General features: G+C 44.3%; 1 protein-coding gene across 2 annotated transcripts in view; it reads left to right on the forward strand.

Annotated features, from left to right (window-relative positions):
* Window positions 1-14,566, forward strand: part of SQOR (sulfide quinone oxidoreductase) — a 53,355-nt gene extending 38,789 nt beyond the window's left edge. For both annotated transcript variants that reach the window (XM_045201858.3, XM_024568277.4), the window contains exons 6-10: window positions 275-484; window positions 6,180-6,363; window positions 12,429-12,496; window positions 12,798-12,976; window positions 14,250-14,566. In XM_045201858.3, coding sequence (XP_045057793.2) covers window positions 275-484; window positions 6,180-6,363; window positions 12,429-12,496; window positions 12,798-12,976; window positions 14,250-14,307 — 699 coding nt within the window. In that variant the 3' untranslated portion in view covers window positions 14,308-14,566. The remainder of the gene's footprint in view (window positions 1-274; window positions 485-6,179; window positions 6,364-12,428; window positions 12,497-12,797; window positions 12,977-14,249) is intronic.
* The last annotated feature ends 6,059 nt before the right edge of the window (window positions 14,567-20,625 follow it).

Consider the following 20,625-nt stretch of genomic DNA (forward strand, 5'->3'; position numbering starts at 1 on the left):
GTCTCTACCTGGAATAAATCTCACCTGTGGTCTTCAGTTGAACAGTGCCAACCTTAACCCCCTGACTCAAATGTGCACTTAGTTGCTGTATTGCTGACAGAAAATAAGATGGAGGCAGTGGATGGGCCCCCACCTCACCCCACCAGGGTGCAGTGATGGAGAAAGCTGGGGAGGTCTCTCCTGAAGATTTTAATTCTTGTCTCAGTTGAAAAATAAAGATGACAGGAGTATAGTGCTTTGGTGGTTGTTATTTCTATTCTTTCCTTTTTTTCAGACAGGGAAGCGATCCAAGGCCAATATCATTTTCAACACTTCTCTTGGAGCAATTTTTGGGGTTAAGAAGTATGCAGATGCCCTGCTAGACATCATCCAGGAGAGGAACCTCACTGTTAACTACAAGCAAAACCTTGTTGAAGTCCGAGCCGAGAAACAAGAGGCTGTTTTTGAGAACCTGGACAAACCCGGAGAGACCCAAGTGATTTCAGTGAGTGGTGAGGTTAAGATGTCAGGTGAACAGTGTCATGGATGCAGGTGACCTTGTGGCTCCTGCTTCCCTGTCCATCGTCATTGTGTGCTGGGGGAGGCTGGGTACAGTGCGCATCTTGGGACAGTGATGGGAAGGGAACCAATGTGGGTAGGGAAGAGACACAGGGGGGAGGACCGTGTCCATGGGAGGTGAAGAGGCTTCATCTACTGTCCCAAGTAGAGTTTTATCCTCTTTTATATCTCTTAACTTGGCGCTGAGTCACTTGAAGCAGTCAAATATTTCACAGCTTCAGTTACTGCCTAGAGTTCAGGAAGGGCTTCCTTAAATGCAGGATCTGGTGATTGATGGAGTTTATGTCATGGGAGAAACAGCCCCCCCTTGTGGGTAGTTCAAGAATGACAGGGATGTCTTTCACCTCTGAAGAGGCTTTCTTTAAACGTCTTTCACCTGTGCACTTCAAACTCCTTGAAAGATCTGGCGGAGCTGCACCCTGCTTGGAAAGGGCCAGCCTCTGTATGTGGCCGTGGCTTCTCTGTGTCTCAGTTTCTTTTTCTGTCAGTGGGAAGAGGAGTGTGCGAGGAGTAAAAACAGGATGAAAAGTCACTTGGAGAAGCATGCGTGGAAGAATCATTTGTTTATATCATCCTGGCAAGAACTGGTAGCGATGAGAAAACAGTACACAGGCATATTTTATTCATTCAGCATTTTTAGAGGAATGATAGGTTCCATAAAAGTGAATTCTGAAGTAAAGCAAAGATTGGTCTCCTAACATTAAAACTTCACATTATAAGCTTTTCTAGCTCAAGCTCTTTCTGAATATACTACACACATCTTTTTTTACATGGAGTGTATAGACTATCATTGAAAATGTCACTGATGACTCCAGGTCATAATTTATAAAACTTCTTTTTGAAAATAATCTCAGCTTAGAGAAATTTGCAGAAATAAAAATACTAAATGTATAAAAATATATAGAAAACTGTATGTAGCCTTTACCTAGATCTACTATTCCCTATTATATAAGATAAGACAAAGTTTATCCCACTTCCATTATCATTTCATTTCTCTCCTTCTCCCATTCCCTCTCCCCAAAGCATTTAAAGGTAAGTTTCACACATCCTAGTCCTTTACCCCTAAATACTTCACTATAAATTTCCTAAGACATAGGAATATTCTTGTGCATAACCACAGTACCGCTCTCAATTCAGTTTATTTAGCATGGATACAATGTTTTAATCTACCTTTTAAAAATCCTCACCCAAGAATATGTTTTTTAAAGAAGTTGATATTAGAGATGAAGGGAGAAATAGAGAAACATCGATGTTAGAGAGAAACATCAATCAGTTGCCTCCTGTATGTGCCCCAACCGGCGATCAACCCTGCAACGTAGGCATGTTCCCTGACCCGGGGTTGAACCCACAACCTTTTGGTACACAGGATGATGCTCCAACCAACTGAGCCAGGGCTACCATTTTTTTAAATTGAATTTATTGGGGTACAACTTTCAAGTGCACAACTCAATAAAACATCATCGGCACACTGCATTGTGCACCCGTTGCCCCAAGCAAAGTCTCTTTCATCCCCATTTCCCCACCTTGGCCCACCTCCCCCTACCCCCTCACCCCTCCCTCTGGCCAATCACCACAGTGTTGTCTGTGTCTGTGTGTTAGGTGTACGTGGTTTTTGGCTAACCCTTCACCTTCCTTCATCCAGTCATTTGTATTCCAGTTTTGTTTTCAATAGCATTTATAGTCCTTTTTCTCCTTCAGGCAAGAACCCAGTGTGCAGTCAGCTGTTTCACTGAATTATGTCCCTTTAGCTGGCCTCCCTTAGTCTGGAATGTTTCCTACGACACTGGCATTTTGGAATAATACAGCCCCCCTTCCACCACTTTAATTGTTTAATAGAGTCTTCTTTATTTCGGGTTCGTCTGTGTCTTCTTGTGCTTAGTTCCAGGCTGTGCTGTTCAGACTAAAATGCTGCACAAGCGATGTGTGCCCTCCTGGGGTGACGCGTGTAAAAGCACTCTGAGGTCACGTGCCCCCACCGATGCTGCTCATTTAGACCAGTCCAGATGCAGCCTGGTGTCTCCCTGTGTGATTGTTCTTTTTCTCCCTCGCTGCTGCTAAGTCTGTGGGGAGACGCTTGAAAGACAATGCAAACTCCTTACTCCTCATTAACATTTCCCCTGGATTTAGCGTCCATTGGTGATTTTTTTATTTTTATTTTTTGGCCTAATCCAATCTGTACTGGTTGCAAAATGATGATTTTCCAGCTCTTTTTTCTATATTTACCAATAGGCTCTTGACGTTCTGTCAGCAAAAGCCCTCCCTTCTCTTAATTCATTATTGGTATGAACTAATAAATTCCCATTGATCCCCAATGGTTTATAATTTATTATTTCGTGCTCAAACTGTCACAGATTCGAGGAGCCCTTTTAGATGGTTTCTATTTCCTTGTGACCTGTCCCCATCATATTTTTGAGCACTTTCTCACTTTCTGGAGCCATGGCTCAGCATCATAATTATGAATAGCTCTTTTATAGTTGTGCTCCTAGGGGCCCGCTGGGAGGTTTAGTGTTAGTTAGCACCTTACAGAAGCATCTCAAACTGCTGTGTTCTTTGAGGTTGTGTGTGTCCTAGTTTTCTTCTTTCCTAGCTGCCAAAAAGTTGTGAGTGACTTTGAAGGTCTCACCGTCTTTAGCTCTTTTTAGTTGCTGTTTCCAATATTTTACTGAATGGAAAATGAGATGGCCAGATGTTAAATTTTATGTAAAGTAGAAGCAAATAGGCTATGAGCGAGGGCCCAAAGCATACATTTGGGGCGAAGTGATGATGAGCTTAAGTGCATGAACTTTGTTACTTTGGTTCTCAGCTGTGTTCTGGATATTTGAGTTTACAGATTGGGACTTGGATAAATAAATGGTTTTTGTTCTACAGGAATTAAAAAGAAAGAAGATATTTGTGTTCTTTTTGAATTAGAGATTTCAGGTCAGATTTTCTTCTCAGACCCAATTCCACTTGTTTTAAAAAAAATTATTTACTTATTTATTTTATTTATTCTTTCAATTACAGTTGAAAAACAATGTTATATTAGTTTCAGGGGTACTACACAGTGATTAGACATTTATATAACTTAAAAAGTGATCACCCAGGTAAGTCTAATAACCACCTGACACCATACATGGTTATAAAAATTACTGATTATATTCCCTATGCTGCAATTTACATCCACATGACTTTTTTTTTAATAACCTCAAGTTTGTACTTCCTAATCCCTTCACCTTTTCACCCAGCTCCTCCCATCTGGCAACCCTCAGTTCTCCGTATCTATGAGTTTCTGTTTTGTTTGTTCACTTATTTTAATTTTTAGATTCTACATATACGTGAAATCATATGACATTTGTCTTTCCTTGGCTTATTTCAATTAGGACAATACCCTCTAGGTCCATCCAAGTTGTTGCAAATGACAAGATTTCATTTTTTTCTGGCTGAGTAACATTCATTATATATATGTACCACATCTTCTTTATCCTCTCGTCTATCAGTGGACACTTAGGTCGCTTCCAAATCTTGGCTATTGTAAATAACACTGCAGTGAACATAGGGGTGCTTATATTCTTTCAAGTTAGGGTTTCAGGTTTCTTTGGATGTATTCCCAGAAGTGGAATTGCTGGATCATAAGGCAGTTCCATTTTTAATTTTTTGAGGAAACTCCATACTGTTTTCCAGAGTGCCTGCACCAGTCTGCATTCCTACCCACCATGCACTAGGGTTCCCTTTTCTCTACATCCTCGCCAACACTTATTTGTGGATTTATGATGATAGCCATTCTGACAGGTATGAGGTGTTATTATCTCATTGTGGTTCTAGTTTTTATTTCTCTAATGATTAGTGATGTTGAGAATCTTTTCATGTGTCTATGGGCCATCTGTATGTTGTCTTTAGAGAAGTGTCTATTCAGGTCCTTTGCCCATTTTTTAGTTGGATTATTTGTTTTTTTTGTGTTGAGTTGTATAAGTTCTTTATAAATTTTTGATATTAACTCCTTATCAGATGTATCATTGGCGAATATGTTCTCCCATTCAGTGGGGTGTCTTTTCATTTTGTTGATGGTTTCTTTTGCTGTGCAAAAACTTTTTAGTTTGATGTAGTCCCATTTTTTTGGTTTGTTTCCCTTGCTTGAGGAGATATATCAGAAAAAATATTGCCAATAGAAATATATGAGATTTTACTGCCTATGTTTTCTTTTAGTATCTTTATGGTTTCGAATCTTACATTTAAGTGTTTAATCCATTTTGAGTTTATTCTTGAGTATGGTGTAAGAAGGTGGTCTGGTTGCATTATTTTGCCCAGTATGTCATTTGTATAGGATATTAGCTCAAGTAAAACATCATGTCTTTATGATTTTATGAAAAATATTTAACTTAAAGATGTCTGGAATTCATAAGAGTTAGACCACAATTAAAAAAAAAAAAGTGTTTGTAGTTAACTGAAGCGATCCAGACATGGCCTTAATAATCTGGCGGACGCTGGTTGTTGACCATTCCATCAATTACCCCACAGACGTGTGTTCAGTCTACTGACAGGCCCAGCCTCAGGGACCCACCCCCCTAAGGGGCCACCCAAGGTTACCCCGCAGAGGAGCACTGACCGTTTTGCAGCACTCCTTCTTCCTTAAGGTTAATTAAGCTTGTAATTGTTTGAAAGTGGGAATAAATGCAAGGTTCCTAGAGCTGCCGGTGATTGACAAGCCATGATGAACGCCTGAGCCTCCTTATGGAAACCAGGGGCTCGTGACTCTCACAAGGTCGGAATCGTCTAAGATGCTAGAGTTTTCACCTTAATGAAATGTTTTGTGAACATTTGAATCAATTTGAAATTTCTAGATGAAATTTATTAAAACTAGTTAAAAAGAATGAACTACAGAAGGTAGAAGATACATAAACAAAAACTTAAAGTAGTCTCAAGGTTAATCCGGATGGGTCAGGGCACTATTGCCATGACCTCATCTGCCTTTTCTAGGTCAGAGGGGCTGTTTCTAGGGGAGGGTGCATCAGAAAGAGGTGTTTGGGGAGAAAAATCCAGTGCCTTCTATACTGTCTATAAACCCAGTACTGAATCAGGCCCCTCTTCCTTCCAAAGTGCTAGCCAATATTCTCAGCACCCTTTATTTCATTTTAAATTGGTGTTTTGACTGCTTCCTTTTGGGGGTTGACCCATATTTGGGAATGGTGCTCACTTGCCAGCTCCTCACATAGTCTTTACAAGTTTCAAGGCCTCTGAGAACCTCTTCGCAGTTTCAGACTTGCAAGTTAACAGAGAGGGCCAGGGAGAGAGCAACTGAAATATGCCACCCCCTTCGTTTTAGTTTTAGTAATAGGAGAAACATCAGTGGGTTCTTTCAGAACGTTAGTGAGGTTCACTCCAGCATGTTGGAGTCCCCCATGCCTGCTGCCAAAGGGATCGCGTGGACTCTGTGTGGAGACCATGCCAACCAAGAGGATGGTTGGTTATTTTATCACCAGACCCCAAGGGAGCCTGTATGATATTGGAGAAGGGGTAGATTAGTGTAAGCACTGATTGTATGGTGTTCTGTGCAGCCACAGCAGTGAGGGAGATGGGGGGACAGCTTGTGGGGCTGTAGAAATATTGGAAACCCCACAAATTTGGTTGCTTTCCTTTTCTTGTAGTATGAAATGCTTCATGTTACACCACCCATGAGCTCACCAGATGTCCTCAAGACGAGTGCTGTGGCCGATGCTGCCGGCTGGGTGGATGTGGATAAGGAAACTCTGCAGCACAAGAGATACCCAAATGTGTTCGGGATTGGGGACTGCACCAACCTTCCCACGTCAAAGACTGCCGCTGCAGTAGGTAAGATAAAGTGCTCGTTTCTTCCCCTCTTAAAATGATGGCACCCCAAGGCACCACCATAACAGAAACAAAAATTTGGCACAAATTGCATTCCATTAATAATGAAGAATCGTTTGAGGGCTAAAAATGACTGACTTTACTGAAACAGAATCAAGTTGTTGATGAGCTTAGTATTGTGTGAAGAAGAAAGAATGTGTTGAGGGCTTTGCACCAGGGTAGCATGACCTCACCTGCCTTTTCTAGGTCAGAGGTGTTTTTTTTTTTTTTTTTGATATATTTATTGATTATGCTGTTACAGTTGTCCTATTTCCCCCCTTCACTCCACTCCATCCTGCCCACCCCCTCCTTCTCACATTCCCCCCCTATAGTTCATGTCCATGGGTCATACATGTAAGTTCTTTGGCTTCTACATTTCCTGTACTATTCTTACCCTCCCCCTGTCTATTTCCTACCTACCATTTATGCTACTTATTCTCTGTACCTTTCCCCCCTCTCTCCCCCTCCCACTCCCCTGATGATAACCCTTCAAGTGATCTCCATTTCTGTGGTTCTGTTCCTGTTCTAGTTGTTTGCCTAGTTTGCTTTTGTTTTTGTTTTAGGTGTGGTTGCTAATAAGTGTGAGTTTGCTGTCATTTTTACTGTTCCTATTTTTTATCTTCTTTTTCTTAGATAAGTCCCTTTAACATTTCATATAATAAGGGCTTGGTGATGATGAACTCCTTTAACTTGACCTTATCTGAGAAGCACTTTATCTGCCCTTCCATTCTAAATGCAAGCTTTTCTGGATAGAGTAATCTTGGATGTAGGTCCTTGCCTTTCATGACTTGGAATACTTCTTTCCAGCCCCTTCTTGCCTGTAAGGCCTCTTTTGAGAAATCAGCTGACAGTCTTATGGGAACTCCTTTGTAGGTAACTGTGTCATTTTCTCTAGCTGCTTCTAAGATTCTCTCCTTCTGTTTCATCTTGGGTAATGTAATTATAATGAGCCTTGGTGTGTTCCTCCTTGGGTCCAGCTTCTTTGGGACTCTCTGAGCTTCCTGGACTTCCTGGAAGTCTATTTCCTTTGCCAGACTGGGGAAGTTCTCCTTCATTATTTGTTCAAATAAGTTTTCAATTTTTTGTTCTTCCTCTTCTTCTGGCACCCCTATAATTCAGATGTTGGAACATTTAAAGATATCCTGGAGGTTCCTAAGCCTCTTCTCACTTTTTTGAATTCTTGTTTCTTCATTCTTTTCTGGTTGGATGTTTCTTTCTTCCTTCTGGTCCACAGTGTTGATTTGAGTTCCAGTGTCCTTCTCATCACTATTGGTTCTCTGTACATTTTCCTTTGTTTCTCTTAGCATAGTCTTCATTTTTTCATCTAATTTGTGACCAAATTCAACCAATTCTGTGAGCTTCCTGATTAGCAGTGTTTTGAACTGTGCATCTGATAGGTTGGCTATCTCTTAGTTGCTTAGTTGTATTATTTCTGGAGCTTTGATCTGTTCTTTCATTTGGGCCATTTTTTTTGTCTTGGCACACCTGTTATGTAAAGGGCCGGAGCCTTAGGTGTTCCCTGTGGCGGAGTAACACTGGTCTCTGCGCTGTGATGCTGTATGTGGGGGAGGAGCTGAGAGGGAGCAATGGCGCTTGCTCCACTCTCTGCCGGTTTTCAGTCACTCCCTCCGCTACCCAAAATCAAATTGGGCCCTTCTGGTGCTGCTTCCTGAGTGGGTGGGCTTGTGCACGTTCTAGGCCCCTGTGGGTCTCTCCAACGACCTCTCCTGTGAGGCTGGGAGTTTCTCCCCGCAGTCCCCGCAGGTGTTTTCAATCGGTGGTTTGAGGCTTTATTTCCCTGAGCTGGAGCCCTGGGTTGCAGGGTCTGCTTCAATCCCCCCGCTGTTCCTCCCGGTTTATCTATGCGTGAATGTGGGGCCGCAGGGTCTGCCAGCCACTACCTTATGGGGTCTGCTAGCTGCAGCCTGGCCTGCCCCGCTCCACAATCCACCACTTCACTGAGTCTGCCAGTCCCCACCTGGCCGGGAATCCTCTTTGCCCCGGCTGCCCGTCTCTGCCCCTCCTACTGGTCTGGATGAGTGTTTCCTCTTTATCTCCTTGGTTGTCGGACTTCCATGCAGTTCGATTTTCTGTCAGTTCTGGTTGGTTTTTATTTTTAAATTGTTGTTGTCCTTCTTTTGGTTGTGCAAGGAGGCGCAGTGTGTCTACCTATGCCTCCATCTTGGCGGGAAGCTCTAGAGGGTTGTTTTTAGGGGAGGGGACATGAGAGAGGGTACCATTTTCCAGTGCTCTGGAATTGTTGCTTCTCATACTGCCACAGGCTCAATCATCCCTGTCCTTCTTCACCTGTGACGCCAGGCAGGTTGGTGATTTTTTCTTCTGCCCGAAATACTGTAAAGCTAGGGAAGCATTTGTTTCCCAGAAAACACAGGCAAGTCAATGAATGCCTGCAGACCAGAAAATTGTTGTCTTAAGACAAATACCATGGAGCATGCCCTGACTGGTACACCATTAAGACCTCAGCCTGGAAAACTAAATTCTTCACCTCAGTGTTCTGCACTAGCAGTGATGGGGAGAATTGCCTTGTAGATTCTGTCCTCTGTAGACAGGAACTGTCTTCTCTAGATGCTGTAAAACACAGGCCTCCCTGCCGATGGCGACGGCAGTGTTTAGTGTGAATTACACACCTGCAGCTCACGTGGTGTTACTTTTACCGACTCCTTCAACCTAACAAAGACTTTCTAGGAAACCCACTGAAACCCATGCCTTTTCCACTATTAATAGTAATTCCCCTGCAACTTTTTATTTTTAAAAGAATATCTCAAAGCTATGAAAAATTTGAAAGTGTAGTTATACTCTTCAGGTGTGAACCAATTATTAACATTTTGTGATGTATGCATTCTCACTCTATGTGCATTGTTTTGCCAGGTTATTTGACAGTAGGTTTTGACATCACTGTACTTCACCCTGCGTCTCCTAAGAAAGGACCCTCTCTTCTGTGTCTATAAGACCATTATCATGTCCAAGAAATCGAACATTGTATCATAACATCATCTCATATACAGTCCAGTTTGCATTTCCCCAGTTTTCCCACAAATGTTCTTTAGGGCCCAGCCCCTCCCCGCCCCCCCCGCCCCCGTTAAACGCATGAGCCAGTCAAGGACCACACACCACATTGGTGGTCAGGTTGTCACGTCTCTGGTTCCCGTCAATCTAGAACAAACATTCTAACAATTTTTTTTTTAACTTTCATGATGTTGGCATTTTTGAAGACTCCAGGCTGGTTGTCTTGTAGAGTATGTCATAATTTCGGGTTGCCTCCCCAAGCGAGACTGTGTGCTCTCGCTGCGGCACTGCAGGAGCGCCTTGTGTTAATTCGCTTCCTCCTCGGTGAGGCTAGATTTTGTCGGTGGGTTCTCTTCACTGTCAAAGTATCTTTTGCTTTTGTGATTTAGAGGTCGGCTGCAGGTGATACTTTGAATTTGCACCTCCCTTACTGTAAGCCTGCTGAGTTTATATGTTGAAAATACCTGTGCTGTGTGTGAGGTCCAGAGCACCCAACTTTTGGCCTTCTTCCAACAAATGTACATCTGATTCAGTGTTCCAAATACATATTGTTAAATAGGATTAAATAAAAAGTTCTGAGTGAAAAGTCTTGCGCCCAGCCCTGCCTTCCATTTCCTGAGCTCCCACATTCCCCCGACCACATACAGGATGTCCCTGTTTTTTGTGTTTTTTTTTTCTTCAAATAGTCTGTCTTCTATTGAATGGTTACTTCAGAATTTATTTAAGAAGTCCACACTTGTATTTGCATTGTTTCCAACCCATGTTTATTTCAAACTGTGCTGCAGTGAACGCTTCTCTTTCTGTGTCTATTTGCTTTTCTCTTTAGTGTCTACACAGCAATAGTCTTAACTTTCCCTGAGTGGGTCTGTGTTTCACCCCCTCCCCAGGTTCCCTGAGCATCCCTAGCAGTATTTACACTTATTCCACAAACCTGTCCCTGGCTTTATCTGCCAACAGCCAGGCGTCTCACCCGAGTGGAGACCATTGGTCCGTAGACAGTGAGACCCTGTTTCGCCTCACTGAGTCTGGCTTTCCTGGGGCTCATGCCTCCTCCACTGCTTCTCTCTGTCCCAGGATTCTTCCTGAGTTACATCAGCACGGCAATTACCAAAAGTTAAGTGGAGGCTTGGGCATAACAGAAAGGGATTATAATACAGGGAAAAGACTAAAGCTCACATACACCTACACACACATACACACCTTAAACCCGGACAGTGTGCTGCTTCCTGGGTCACGGGCCTGTCCTCTCTGCAGGCGGCACCCTCTGGCCCTTTCCCTCCTTTTCTGTTGGCCTTGATGCCCTGCTTTGGGTTTTCTTACTACAGATTCTAAACTGTTTCTGGCCCTCAAAGAGGAACAGAAGTTTCCAAAAGGGAAATACAATCTTTGAAGATGTTACCTTGCCCACAACAAAGATAGTTGGTTAATATTTTTTAAGCAGAGTTATTTATTCCTTTTTTTCTGAATCTCCTCATTCCAGTAAAAAATTCATTGTTCTTTTGGGCATCAGCCAAGCCCAGCGTGCTCAGCTGGCTGAGCTGAGAGCTGCCCACGAACGTTGATAATCGATCTGGTGGTGGGGCACGCTAACTTTTTTCTCATTTAAAAAAAAGAGAATTCCATTCTTCTCATTAGTAGACCAATAGTCTAAAAATTATTATACTTTCATATTTTTCATTTTGTTAATAAAAATTTTTGTTTTCTTTCTTGTTATATAATGTCTTTGGTTTTGCCTCTTGGCCCACAAGGTCTAAATTTTTTATTTAAAGAAAAAGTTTGCTGATTCCTGATTTTGGTGATTGCAAAATAATTACTGTAATAAGAGCATTTCATAATATATAGGTAACCCATCTCTCCTCAAAAGTAAACCCAGTCTCATACCTCTAGAGACAGAAACTGCTTGTATTTTAAAAGGGCAGTCTCTTTTTAAATGTATTTTCAATTACAGTTGACATACGATGTTATATCAGTTTCAGGTGTACAACATGGTGATTATACATCTGTGTGCCATACGAAGTAGTCACCCTGGTAACTTGTGCCCGTCCGGCGCCACGCACAGTTATCCCAATGTTATTGACGGTGCACCCCATGCTGCACTTCCGTCCCCGTGACTACCTTTACACCGGCATGTTGTACATCTTAATCCCTCACCTCTGTACCCATTCCTCCACCCCTCCTATCTGATGACCGCCAATTTTAAAAGGGCAGTTTTAATTATTCAAAATTGAATGCAAACTGGGATGAGATGATATTAAGGAATTATCGCTAATATTTTGGGTGTAAAGATGTTATTGTGTTTAAAAAGTTCCTTATCTGTCAGATGTACACAGAAATAATTTTGGGTGAATTGTTGTGAGGTTTGCTCTAGAAGTACTCCAGGAGGAAAAGTGATGGCATGTGTAATGGAAGAGATGAAACAAGGGTGACAGGGTTGGAAAACTTTTGTAATAAAAAAGGCAGTCTCCCATTCCTACCCCCAGAACCCTCCAAAATCTGTCTGTCTGTCTGTCTGCACCTGATCCAGCCTTGGAGAGGGCAGTCCAGTACAGAGGAAAGCTCACTGTTTTGATATACCCAGAGCTATTAATCCAGGCCGGGACACAAGGACATCCTGGGGACGCAGGGTTACAGGCTCATCTCCAGTGGCTTGTCTGTACTGCTCATACAGACCATGCTGACAGCCATTGAACCCTAGGGGGAGGGGCAGGGGGGTTGGGTATAGCCACCCTGACAGTCCTTCTGTTTGAACTTGCCAGCCCTCCTCTTTGAGAGAGCTGGCTCATCGGCTTTAAACTTATGGAGACACCTGTGTGGGCCTTTGATGAACTGAAGAACTTCTGGTATCTGGAAACTTCAAATAGTGAGAGTCATGTTCTCGTTATAATTTAGAAGGATGAGGAATGGAGTCTTCTAAACTGGCTCGCATTAAAGTTATTTGCAAGTCCTTTTTCGTGGGAAACCCAGATGCTTATGTTTTTCTGACTTCTCCATTTCTCTTACAGCTGCCCAGTCAGGGATACTTGACAGAACAATTTCTCTGATCATGAAGAATGAAACCCCAGTGAAGAAGGTTCGTGTGCCTTGCAAGAGTCACTGTCTCAATGATCATCTTCCATTCTGCATGAAAACAATATTTTCCTACAGTTTTGCCACCTTCTTAATTAGTTTCTCCAATATGGGCATTTCAGTTTTTGCCTTTGGTACTACTTTTTGTTATATAATTTCCATTTTTTAGCTGTACAAAAATTAGAATATACAAAAAAAGAAAAAATTGCAACTGCTCAGAGTAAAGAATAAATTCTAGAACCTAAGGATCTATATAACACCATGAAAAAAGCCGCTTTCTGACTCAGTCTCGTGTTCAATTTTAGTATGATGGCTACACGTCGTGTCCACTGGTGACTGGCTACGACCGTGTGATTCTTGCGGAGTTTGACTACAATGCACAGCCGCTGGAGACCTTCCCCTTCGATCAGAGCAAAGAGAGGCTTTCCATGTACCTCATGAAGGCCGAAATGATGCCCCTCCTGTACTGGAATTTGATGCTGAGGTAAGTGCATCACTGGGGTAGAGGCGCATCTTCTAGGATATTGCTCCCACTTGTGCAGGGCGGTTGTTTCAAGAAGGCCTCCCAGCTGTAGAAGAAATCGACCCAGAGCAGGTCTGGTGAATGGGACCCACCTTGCTGGGCCATTTCTCATGGTTTAGTGATGGCCGCCTGCGAAGGGAAGCCTCAGCCACACTTGGTGGGAGAGAGGCCGCCCGGGGTGAGGGAAGGGAGCTGCAGCACATCCAGCGCCCGTAGCGGGTGCAGCCTCTTCCCGGCATTATTAGCAGTGGCCAAGTCTCCGTCTTCCGTGTTCTGGCTTTTTCTTGCTGCTGGATAAATAATGATAGTAATAATAATAATACTCATGGTAAATCACTTTCACATGTTAAGTACTTTTTCAACTGCTACCTTGCTTTAGTTTTATTGTGTTTTAAGAAAAATAAAACAGTGATTAACAGCCAGACCTGTGGAGTCAATCACAGGAGTCAGACCTGGGTTTGTCACTTACTAGCTGTGTGTCTTTGGGTCAGTTGCTTAAACTCTCTGTGTTTCAGTTTCTTATCTGCAAATGAAAGTAACATTGCCTACCTCAGAGGATGGGGATTAATGAGATAACACATTAGACAGCTACATAGTAGGCATTCAATAAAGAAACAAAATAACAAAAATTAATTTCTTTGTTCCAAACAATGACAATCTCGTTTGACTTGTCCACACCATTACGAGATGGGTAGGTCAGGATATCTCTACCAGTGGTTTTCAACCAGGATGGTTTTGTCCTGCAGGGGACATTTGGCAATATCTGGAGACATAGTTGGTTGTCACAGCTGGAGGGGATGCTACTGGCATCTAGTGACCAGAGGCCAGGGATGCTGCTGAACATCCTGCAATGCACAGGACAGTCCCCACAGCAAAGAACTACCTGGTCCAAATGTCAGTGGGGTCCAGGTTGAGAAGCCTGGAACTATAATTTATTTACAAGCAAAGGAAAGTAGAGGCAATTGTAGTTTGCATACAGTAGAGGTTTCACACCGGTTTGCTGAACTGAAGCAGCGTGTCCAGGCTCCCACAGCCAGTCAGTGCCCAAACCAGAACTCGAAGCAGGTTGTCCCCTGCTAGTCACAGGATCGTTCTACCTCATTAGACAAATCCTGCTTTTTGTGCAGATGAGCATGGCCTGTGAGCAGTCTGGCTTTCCTTCCCACATCCTGCTGACGGAGGTCGCCCCCATCTTTTCTGATGCAAGTATCTTTTCCATGTCATTTCATAACAGGGGTTACTGGGGAGGACCAGCCTTTCTGCGGAAGTTGTTCCACCTGGGTATGCGTTAAGGATGGCTCAACACTTGCTCTCTTTGGACGGCTTCTGGACCAAAACCACAGTCAATGATTGACCAAGAGCATCATGAAGAACTCCAACCCTAACCCCGTAGAGAGCTTACTGCTGGATGATGGACGACGGGACTAAATGCCTCCCTTTCAAGTGCCTCTGGACAGCCACCATGCAGGCTGCCCAGGATGAGCTTGATTCTTTGGAAATATTAAAATTAAAGAATAGACTTCTATTTTTTATCTAAAAGTGTGTCATTGAGATTCTATGAAAACTTTTTATCTGGACTAGTGGAGTGAAAAGTCATAGCACTCGGGAGGAAACGATTGGGGTGATGAAATAGCTTGCCTGTTATCTGCTATGAGTGTTCAACCCATAGCTGGCACCAGAGGCTGTTTGGATTCACAGAAAACAAGAGTCATTTCAGGGAGGAAATTACTTTAAACAGGGTGTGGGTAGCCCTGAGCACGTGTTGCTTAGAAGTCTTCCTGGGGGAGCACAGTGGCCCAGGTGCGCAGCCACTGCCCCTCTCTCTGCTCCACCACTGTGTTCGTGCTGGGGCCACGCCTTGCCCCAGCCAATGGCAGGCGCGGCGGGGCACTCACTCGTGCTGGCCCGTTGCTGTAGGAGGTGGGACTCCTCTACTGGGCAACTTTGGCTCCAGAATTCCCCATCAATGTGGCCGAAACTTTCTTAGAACTGTATCAGGTCTCAGATGCTCCTTCTCCCTCTTCTTTTCCCAGGTGCTCAACCTGTGTCATGGTCTGAGACCCTCCCCGCCTTCTGTAGCCTTCATAGACATTTCTGCCCGTGAAATCTCTTGCAGATCTAACTCTGTCATGGCTCCTGCTTCTCAGAGATCATACCCACACTGAAGGAGGGGTTAGAGGAAAGCTGATGTGTGCGGAAAGCATTTACTTCATTTGGTCCCCGTTTTGGCCATGAAAATTCGGAATGAGTTCACACTGGAAATATTGCAAGAAATTGCTCCAGTTTAGTTCAGCAGTGACTTCAGAACCATTTGTTCCCAATGAGTTTGTTTGTAGAAGTTTACAGTTTCAGTTCACAGGGTGTTTGAAGCTCCACCAAAGGGAAGTGCATAGCAGTCTCAGCAATGCCTTTGATTTTTACACCAGTTCAACCCTTATTATGTGTTTCCTAGGATTGCCAAGTCTCTCTGTTGTGTCGGAGTTCCGGTGACGTTAGAAACCGGCTCAGGCATTTGTTCATTAATTCAAATATGTACTGAGCACCCACTACCTGCCAAGCGCTATTCTTGCCACGAGATGCAGAGGTGAACCAAAAATGTGGGCATAGGCCCACATTTTTGTGGTTCCTGTGATAGTTTCCTCTTCTTTTCCTGGGATGCCAGGGAGCTTCTGAATGAGGCCTTGGTTTGATTTGGAAAGTAGACTTTCCTCAGTGGCACACGTTCTGGAAGAGAACAGAGCACCACCTTCGCAGCGGACCCCCTAGCCTGGCTCCAGGAGTGGAACATGTTTTATGGGGTCACCATGTCCTGCTTTGTCTGAGATTTTCCTGTTTAACATCTGTTACACTGGCATAGCTATTCATAGCACCTCCTTTCATTCTCCAAAATGTCCCATTTGGACCATGGATTGCATGACGACTCTAGTGACCAAACTCACCCTCCCACCCCCACCTGGCCCCGAGTGGGAGAGCAGTGCTACGAATGAGGTGCTTGTTGCCTTGTTTGCTTTGCTGTGATCACTCTGCCCAGTTCTCTGAATCCTGGCAAAGAAACTCCGTGCCTTTCCCGAGCTTCTACCTGAGACCTGCATCCTGGCTCCTGGCGGGCTGCTCACCCAGCAGGCATTTGAGGCAGGGAGAGCTGGGGGCTGCTCACCTCAAGTGATCTTCCTCTGATGGGCCCAGGGTGTCCCGGGAATAACCAGCCAGCACTCTCTTCCTGGATATGAACAAAAGTTCTGGCAAGGCCAGTTTCTGCATTTTCAGGGGCTGTGATTCTTGGAATGGCTGAGGCTCTGGGTTGAGTCACTTGAAATCCCTTGCAGAGTGAACTGGAGCCTGTTTATGATCCTGGGTCTGTTTATCATCATGTGTTCTGAACACACCCGGGAATTGCTTCCGGATTCATGGTACTCTAGGCAGAATTTATTGTCAAGGCTGGAGGGAGCAGTGGCCACTGTTGGCTGGTACATTGGCCTCCAGCTTTCACTCCTCTGTCTGGGAACGATCATAATTGTACATGCTGAATATCAGAAAAAGCTTGGCTTTCAAAACCTCATCCCTTTAACCGGGAATGTAGGATTGGCCAAGGGAGAGTTCTCTCGGCACCACCTGTATTTGTCGGTCCCACAGCAGGAAGGAGTAAGATCAGGGTAGGGACAAGGATGGGTGGCTTCTCTAAAGGGCAGCCCAGGGTGGAGTAAGGGCTCTGACTTGGTGGTTGATGCCTTCAGAGTCCAGTAATGATACCAGCTAGGACTGCTAATGTGGGAATTCCCTCCTCACTCCTGCTCTTTGTCCCTAGAGCTTCTTCCCAGGAATTAAAATTCCTGCCTTGGCATCAGCCCTGGGTGAGCTGTGGGTGTCATAAAATCAGTGCTGGGGTGGCAGCTTGCAGACCACTGGGAGGCTTTCTGAACAGATTAATGAAAACCAGGTTTTTGGTTAGGTTAACTGCCAAGGAGCTAAGGAGATTGCTTGTCTAAATGCTGGAAAAAGTCAAGGTTAATACTTTGCAACAGATAGGTAGAAAGGTCACAAGAGACAATGGAGAAAGATGGATGATGAAATACCGCACAGTTTTCTCCCCCTACTGATTTTTAAAAAGCAAGTTCCCAGGGTAAAGTAGAGCATGCTGTGGGCCACCCTGAAGTCGGTCCTAGCTTTCCATATTTGCATGCGGCAAAACTCTGCGATTGCATCTGCAGGAACAATTCAGGGCCACTCCCAGGCCCACAGCGGGACACAGGTGCTATAATGGCACAAGCTGGGCTCAAATCTTCTTCAGGGACAGCCCAGTGGAACACAGGATTTGGAGCCGCAGACCTGGACTTGGTCCCGGCTCTCCTGCTGACTTTCAGCTCCAGCATTTTAATCACCACTTCCTCACCTGTAAATGAATAATAATATCTACTTCACAGAGTCGATGTAAGTATTAAACAAATTGAGATACAGCTTTTAAGCACTTTGGCTACTATTGTCGTCAACTCCAGTAGTCAAACAGAGCGCTCAGAAATACAACTTCCCCTTAGACTAGGCATTCCTGCCCGTTTGGGAGAAACAGCGTGCTTGTGATAACTGGAAGGCCTGTGGGTCCTGTTACTGACATCACCATGTTTTCCTGCCTCATTTCAACAGGCTTTCAGAGTTGGGAAATTCCCAGTGTTACAGATTAACCAGCGTGGGGTCCTGGCTGAGAGTGCATCTGGATCCAGCCTGCCTGGGCCTGAATCCCAGATTAGTCTCTCAATGGCTGTGTGACCTAGGGAAGTCACTACAACGCTCTGGGTTCCAGCCTGCTTATTTAAAAAATGGGGAGTACAACAGCATTTACCTTCCTGGGTTACAGGGGGATTCTTACGTGCTTACCATATGGCGGGCACTATTGGGTGTAAGCTACTATTAGTTGCCAGAAGTCAATCAAAGTTCTACTTCCAAGTCAGAAGGCTGCTTCCCTGTGACTTGTCAGGAAGCATCCGGGGGAAACAGCTGGGCTCCTTTCCTGGAGGGGTTGTTTGGGTGAATTCAGTTAGTTTAGATGACAGAAACCCTTTCTCTTCAATCTCTCTTGATCTCAAACAATCCCTCTCTCCAGGATATATAAACACATATGATAGGCATATGTTATTGGATATAATATTGGTTATAGGGGTTCAGTGACTCCAAGAATTAACAATTGCTTCACAGACGTTTTGGGGCATCTAATCTACACAAGGCCCTGGGGGTTAGGAGACCAGAGTGCTGGTCCTCAGTGACTCCTTTTGATTACTTATGTGCCGTGCCACCATCGATGTCCCAGCTGCATGTGCTCAGAGCCTGCAGAGAACGCCGCTTATTTACACCAGGCATTTGAAAAATATCCAGAGGAAGATAAAATTTGAGCCAAGTTCCTGTATAAGTCAAGACTCCTGTGGTTCCAAGTGACAAAAATCCCACCCAAAGAAGCCTAAGCAAAAAAGAAGAGTTTCTTGGCTCATGTTACAGGGAAATTCAGGGTCGACTTCAGCTTGACTAGATTTAGGAGTCAAGTAATACAACCAAGGTCCTCTCTTTTCATTCAATTCTCAAGCCTTTTTCCCTCCGAGTCAGTCTTCTACAGCAGACAGACTTTCTCAATGTGGCCAGGGAAGAGGGCTGCATGCATGTCCCCCTGGTTTGGCCTCCCTGGAAGAAAACAGAAACTTCGCTTTCTAAATGTCCACAGACCAGCTCTGGGAAGGATTATGATTACCACCTGATATATAAACAGGTTTTCCCTGTCGGAATGAGTGCAGGATCTGTCTTTTGTTCTGTGCTATATTAGTTGTGCTTAGAACCGTATGATCTAGAACAGCACACAGAAAGTTCTAGATAAATATTTGTTAAATAATTGAACTCATCAGCTACATTCTGGCCATGTGCCCACTCCATAACTAGGGAAGTGGGGTTTGATACTAAAAGGATATTGGTAGAAAAATGTGCTGAGCACCCCCAAACCATTATGATTTCTGTGGTCCTGAAACATGAGAAAGATTTGACCAGCAGCAGAGAGTGGAAGCTTCCCAGGCATAGGAAACAGTATGTGTAAAGGATGGAGGTAGGTGGATAAAATTTTGGGCTACATGAAGACAGAGTGGGAAAGGGGCTTGTGGAGGATCTTGGGCTGGGATCTGTTGTGTTGCTTTTTGTTCCTCCACTTTCTGCACCCTGCTCTCCACCCTAGGGGTGGGGGGGCGGTGACCGGCATGGGCCATGGGAATGGTCTCTCCTGCTGTCTGGTTTCTGGCTGGGTTTGTTGGCAGAGGCAGAGAGAGGGAACAGAGTAAGGTTGGGGAGTTAATGCTTCTGATTCCCTCCCTGCAGGCTCTGTTGGCCCCATGATGAAGTAAGAACAGAAACTGAGAGTAAGAGTTTAGAAACTTTTATCACAATTCGACAGGGAGATATTTTATCTGTTAACTCTAATACTAAAAAAAAAATTGACTTTGTATTTTATGTCTTCTCATTTCATTTTTTTCTGATAGTTAATTTTGAATTCTATTTTACAGAAGTACTAGTTGAAAAAATTAGATTAAAAAATTTCAAACAAAAGAAAAAACAAAATCCCCAAACCTGGTCTTTCAGTACGGATGGTTCGAGAAGCCCTGCTCTGCACAGCTCTCTCCTTTTGGGTTCTAATAACTGCTTCCTACACCCATCCTGATGGGCCCAGGGTGCAAACAGCTCAACTATGGAGCCCAATGACCACGCCGTGCCTGTGGTTCCCCTCACCCGGGCCACCTTTGTAAATGAGCCCACCTTACAGGACCCTAACTTGACTGGCACAAGGTGACCTAGAAGGGATGCAGAGCCATTGAAGAGGTTTACACAGGAAGGACAGGAGGTTGCGGCAGTGTGAGTGAGGTGTGGGTTGAGAAGACCCCAGGTGTGGGTTGAGGAATGACCGAGGCCTGGGCCCACTAGCTTCAGTAAGAGATGATGAGGGCTTGAATTGAGAGCGTGCCACTAAGGAAGGAGGGGAGGAGAAAAAAACATGGATATTTAAGTTATTGTATCAGTCAGGGGGACAGAAACCACTATAAATAGTTCAAGCAGAAAGGAATTAAATATTGAGGAGGTCTGCAAACTATGGTCTGCGAGCCAAATTCAGCCCACTGTCTGTTTTTACAGATAAAGTTTTATTGGGACACAGCTGTGCTCCTCCGTTTCTGTGTGTATTGTTTGGGGCTGCTTTTGCACTACAATAGCAGAGTTGAGCTGTGTGACAGAGACTGCATGTAGCCCTCAAAGCCTAAAATATTTGCTGCCTGGCCCTTTGCAGAAAAAGTGTCTGCCTCCTGAAATATTGGGAAATAAGCACTTACAAAACTCTATGGTTGGGGAACAAGCATCTTGGAGAACTACCGCGGTTTTCAGGGGTCGGGAGGCTGCACACAATGCAGGAAGTACTGGCCCCAGGGATCTCAGCTGTGTGCCACACCAAAGCAGGTGACTGCCTGCAAGTCTCGGATCTACAGACACTTGTGCCCACCATCACCAGAGGGGAGAGGGCTTGTCTTCTGTCTTTCAGTCTGGTACAAGTGCCGCCCCAGACCCCGCACGCTCTAAATGCAACTGCTTGTCTTTTCCTA

Source organism: Desmodus rotundus, chromosome 7 (assembly GCF_022682495.2).
Source record: "Desmodus rotundus isolate HL8 chromosome 7, HLdesRot8A.1, whole genome shotgun sequence".
Classification (NCBI taxonomy): domain Eukaryota; kingdom Metazoa; phylum Chordata; class Mammalia; order Chiroptera; family Phyllostomidae; genus Desmodus; species Desmodus rotundus.